At 43.0% G+C, this 4,532-nt stretch overlaps 1 protein-coding gene across 4 annotated transcripts in view; it reads right to left on the minus strand.

The window, feature by feature from the left end:
* Window positions 1-1,484: 1,484 nt before the first annotated feature.
* Window positions 1,485-4,532, minus strand: part of LOC106530178 (lactosylceramide 1,3-N-acetyl-beta-D-glucosaminyltransferase A) — a 20,823-nt gene continuing 17,775 nt past the window's right edge. For all 4 annotated transcript variants that reach the window (XM_014025765.1, XM_014025764.1, XM_014025763.1 and 1 more), the window contains one exon: window positions 1,485-3,643. In XM_014025765.1, the coding sequence (XP_013881219.1) occupies window positions 2,220-3,383 (1,164 nt within the window). In that variant the 5' untranslated portion in view covers window positions 3,384-3,643 and the 3' untranslated portion in view covers window positions 1,485-2,219. The remainder of the gene's footprint in view (window positions 3,644-4,532) is intronic.

Below are 4,532 nucleotides of genomic sequence, written 5' to 3' on the forward strand. Positions count from 1 at the left end.
GTCATTATGTTACAGCCATGCGGTATCTAGTTTTGTAACAAGTAACTAGGTGTTACATTTTAAAGTAAAGAAGTAAAAGTATCATTTTTAGCTTTAAAATGTAGCAAATTAAAAGTAAAAGTTGCTTTTTAAAAAAATCGTTGGTAAAATTACAAATCCTCAAAAAAACTTTTTAAGTACTGTAACAGAGTAAATTTATTTAGTTACTATAAACATCTGGTAAACAGGAAGTATGGGTTGCAAACACTTAGGGACCACATATCTCACTACAATGTAGAGAAGTTTTCAGGAATGTGTTGCTATCAGGCAAGTTGTAATTGTTCTCATTTGCAGCAAGCAGTGGCAGACAAAGTACTCAACTCTAGTACTTGAGTAAAAGTATTGATACTCATGGTCAGATCTACTCAACTACAAGTAAAAGTTACTTGGTCAAAAAAGTACAAATTAAAATGTCTAATATCAGTACAATGCTGTATTGTTTTCAAAGTGCTTTTACAGAACCTTGTAACTCTCAGAAACCACCTGATGTACCTGTGTGGTAGAACCACTCTGCTACAAACTCACCACCTGTAAGACTTCAGCATAAAAACCCACTACCTGTGCCCTTGACCCCTTTCCTTCCACTCTCTTAAAAACAAATATCTCTACCATTGGGCCATTAATCACTCTCATTGTCAATATGTCTCTTCAGTCTGGTTCTGTTCCATCATCGCTTAAAGTAGCCATAATCAAACCTCTTCTAAAAAAAAACACCCTGGACCCAGAAATCCTTACAAACTACAGACCCATAGCCAATCTCCCCTTCCTCTCAAAAGTTCTAGACAAAGTTTTTGCTGCACAGTTAAATAATCACCTCAAATCAAACAAGCTCTTTGAGAAGTTTCAGTCTGGTTTTCGCTCTTCACACTCCACCGAAACAGCTTTAATCCGGGTCACCAACGACCTGTTGATGGCAGCAGATGCAGGCTCACCGTCTCTTTTATTCCTTCTTAACCTGTCTTCAGCATTTGACACTATTGACCACAATATCCTCCTCAACCGTCTCTCACAAACTTTCATGATACTGTCCTTCACTGGTTCCGGTCCTACCTTTCTGACAGAACTGAATATGTTGCCATCAGAGAAGCCAAGTCAAAGACTCATACGGTCACTTGTGGAGTTCCTCAGGGGTCAGTTCTTGGTCCTACTCTCTTCACATTATACATCCTGCCTCTTGGACAAGTCATCAGCCGCCATGGACCCATAATTTTTTTTTCCACATTTTGCACATTGACACTTTCTTCCAGTTAGTCTCGTACATCACCACCCAACACTAAGAAATTAAGTGTTAAATTTATTTAACCAAGTTATGTCAACTGGTTCCACTAAACCAAATTGAATAAATAGGCCGTTTTACTTATAAAGAAATGTGAAATTTGATTTTTTTATTCAGCTCAATAAAAGTGGCACTCACAAAGACAAGACGGCTCTTCAACAACAGGTTGAACATTTTATTTGTTTTTTTTTTTTTTTTTGCAAATAGGATCTAATTGAGTTATCATTGGCAATAATAGATTCTCACTGGTAGTGTTATTTCCATAACACTCACTTTTACTTCTTTCATGTTGCTTCTGGTTCTGCAATTTATTTCAAAAAGACACTTTTAAACTATAACAAAAACTAAACACACACACACACACACACACACACACACACACACACACACACACACTGAAAGGTCACCTAAATGTCTGTCTGTAAAACTGCCAAGTATTTCATGTGAATTCACTCTGTGGTGAGCCCTGCAGCAGGGTGCAGTGGAAAGAAGAACAAAGAAAACGTATTTTTTTATCACTATAGTTTATGTACTTGTATCACTAGCATCACTAGTGGAATGTTGTGAAATCAWAGACAACAAAGAATATTGTCTGAAATGAAATAGTGACCAAAAGCTGAATTGTATTTGTCAGAAGTCTGAGTTTGAACAACATGTAAAGATAATTTCTGTAGAAGCCTGTCTCTCTGACATTTTTTACAGTGAGCTCCCAGCCAGGAAGTGAGTGAAGCTACAAGCCACAGACGGTAAAACAGACAGCTGTGTCTCCAGCTTCTTCTGCAGAAATKAGCACAGTGGTTTGGTATAAATGTTCAACTGAAAGGACTGAGGTAATGTTAAAAAATGTGTCTAATTATATTATAGGACACATTTTTACTTCCTCTTATACACACAAGTTTATTTTTTACAAAAATGCAGCTTTGCAAGGGTAGGTGTCAAAAAAGTGAGGTTTACAAAGAAGAGCCATTCTTACAGCTGTACAGTACAGCTGTCCAAAGAGTCCAGATGTCCCCTGCTTCACCTGCGGGTGTGTCGCTGCCGTCCACAAATCATAAATGTCCTCTACGTGGCTGTGTGATGTCATCATGCGACTGTAGATACACGGGTGGTAAATTGCCTTCCCCTCCCCTGAGAAATAGACGTTCTCCTGTGGTGACACATTCACAGCATTGGCACAGATGCCCATGAACACATCGTCGATGTAAAAAGAGGCGTTCAGGGTGAGCGTGGCGTGGTAGATTTTGTCCGCCACGTCACTGGAGACAACGTAGCCGGCCCCAGCTGTGTAGTCAGGATAGGCCAACCACTGGTACATCTCATAGGGAACGTAGTATTTGCTGTCCTTGTTGCGGACAGGCGGCGCCCCCGTGTGTACTCGACCGATCCAGAAGTTTGTGRCGCCCCTGTGGCTCGTGTCCTGCAGGTACCTCACCAGGTTGGGCGTGTGGACAAAGACGTCGTCATCAGCAGTCATGAAGAAACGGGCGTGGGAGCAGCGATTGTGCATCCAGTGGAACTGCATGATCAGCTTCAGGGTTAAGTTGTGGAAGGAGTCCAAAAAGTCTTTCTGAATCAAGTCCCCATGGAGCTCRTTCTCCTGGACGAGCTGCTCCTGGAGGCCTGCTCCACTCCTGATGCTCCACGAAGGCCCTCCTGTCTTAGGCCGAATGGCTCCCAAGGCGAACACCACCTTAATCGTCACCCCCAGGGTGTTCTGGATGTAGGTCTCATTACCCCATGTGGACCTGATGGCGTTTCGCCTCTCTGTATTGTCTGGGGACGATTTGACAAAGACGAGSAGGAGGACATCTTTGCCGGTGCACTTGTCAGCGTGGTCCAACAGGTAGGGGAAGTTGCTGAAGCTCCTGGCCTGCTCACGTGGGATGGTGAGGCTCYGGTTGACGTTGGTGAATCGGTTGACCAGGTAGCGGAAGGAGTAGGACTTGACGTGGCTGACAACAACTGAGTCCAGCTGCTCCCAGCAAACCATCGCCACTGACAGCAGCAGACAGGTGGTCATCAGCTGCACCAACTGGCATTTTCGAATCCGGCGGAAATTYACAAACATCCTGGAACCTGGTCAACCTGCAGTGGGCCTTGCCTGCCTGGTGGTGTCGGTTCGGGTGTGTCAGTGAGTTCAGAGGAGGGGAGGCAGAAGAGGTTGATGGTGTCACGGTGGCTCGGARCAGCACTTGCCGGGTCTTCCATCCTAGGCTGCCAGCAATCAGCCAAAGGCAGGAGTGGAAATCATTGGGCCAGTAGAGAAAAGTCCTCCATCACAGCAGAGTCAYCTAACAACTGGAGGCTCAACCTGTGAGCCTCACAGTTCTGCAAAGAGAGAACACGTTTGTTATCTTTGGGTCAGGTTATTGAGAGTTTTAACATTCTTTAWTGTCAATTTGCTGATGATATCCAACTCCATTTTTCATTTAAGGTGAAAAAAACTCATAAGCTCATTGTCTGGATGCTATAAGGGGCTGGATGGCTGAAAACACAGTTAAATGCTGAAAAGACAGAGGTGATGGTTGTTGCTCCTGACAGTRTGAGGCCTTTGATTACGTAAACCTTTAGGCAACTCTCTTCTGCTGTCAACTAAAATGTGATAAATATAGATTATCTATTTTATCAGTCTCTGTTGTTTGATACACATGTTGAACAGCTGACAAGATCCAGTTTCTTTTCAGTTTAAGAGACATCAKTAAGTTGAGACCTGTCCTTCCAGATGCAGAACTAGAGATGCTTATTCACCCTAWATGTACTGCACTGTTTTCTTCACTCAGTGTCTTTGCTCAGAATTGTTTGCAGTCTGTTCAAAATGCTGCRGTCAGCAGAGTTTAGGATCCAGCCAGGCCTACTTATATAGATCTACTTCACCTGAAGTACCCCTGTCCTGTCACTTATCTGTGTTTTGCCTGAGAGCGATGATGGTGGATACAGTTCCATGTCCAAACACTAATGAGTCAAATAGTCAAGTATATTTCAGACTTGTTTGATGGRTGTCAGTTTTGCAACACGGGTGTACTACTTGAACTTATTATGACCCCCGCAYGYGAAGYRTRAGCGGGAGTMATATTGTTTTCGTACTGTTTATTTTTTTCAGTGATTTTTGGTCAACCGTACCATAAAAACGGCTGCACCAGAAAGTTGGCAGGACTGTAGATGAGTCTGACCTACACTGCGCCAGCCAACGGTTTTACGATAGACCCCATATTTGAGG

This window comes from Austrofundulus limnaeus, unplaced genomic scaffold (assembly GCF_001266775.1).
Source record: "Austrofundulus limnaeus strain Quisiro unplaced genomic scaffold, Austrofundulus_limnaeus-1.0 Scaffold497, whole genome shotgun sequence".
Lineage (NCBI taxonomy): Eukaryota > Metazoa > Chordata > Actinopteri > Cyprinodontiformes > Rivulidae > Austrofundulus > Austrofundulus limnaeus.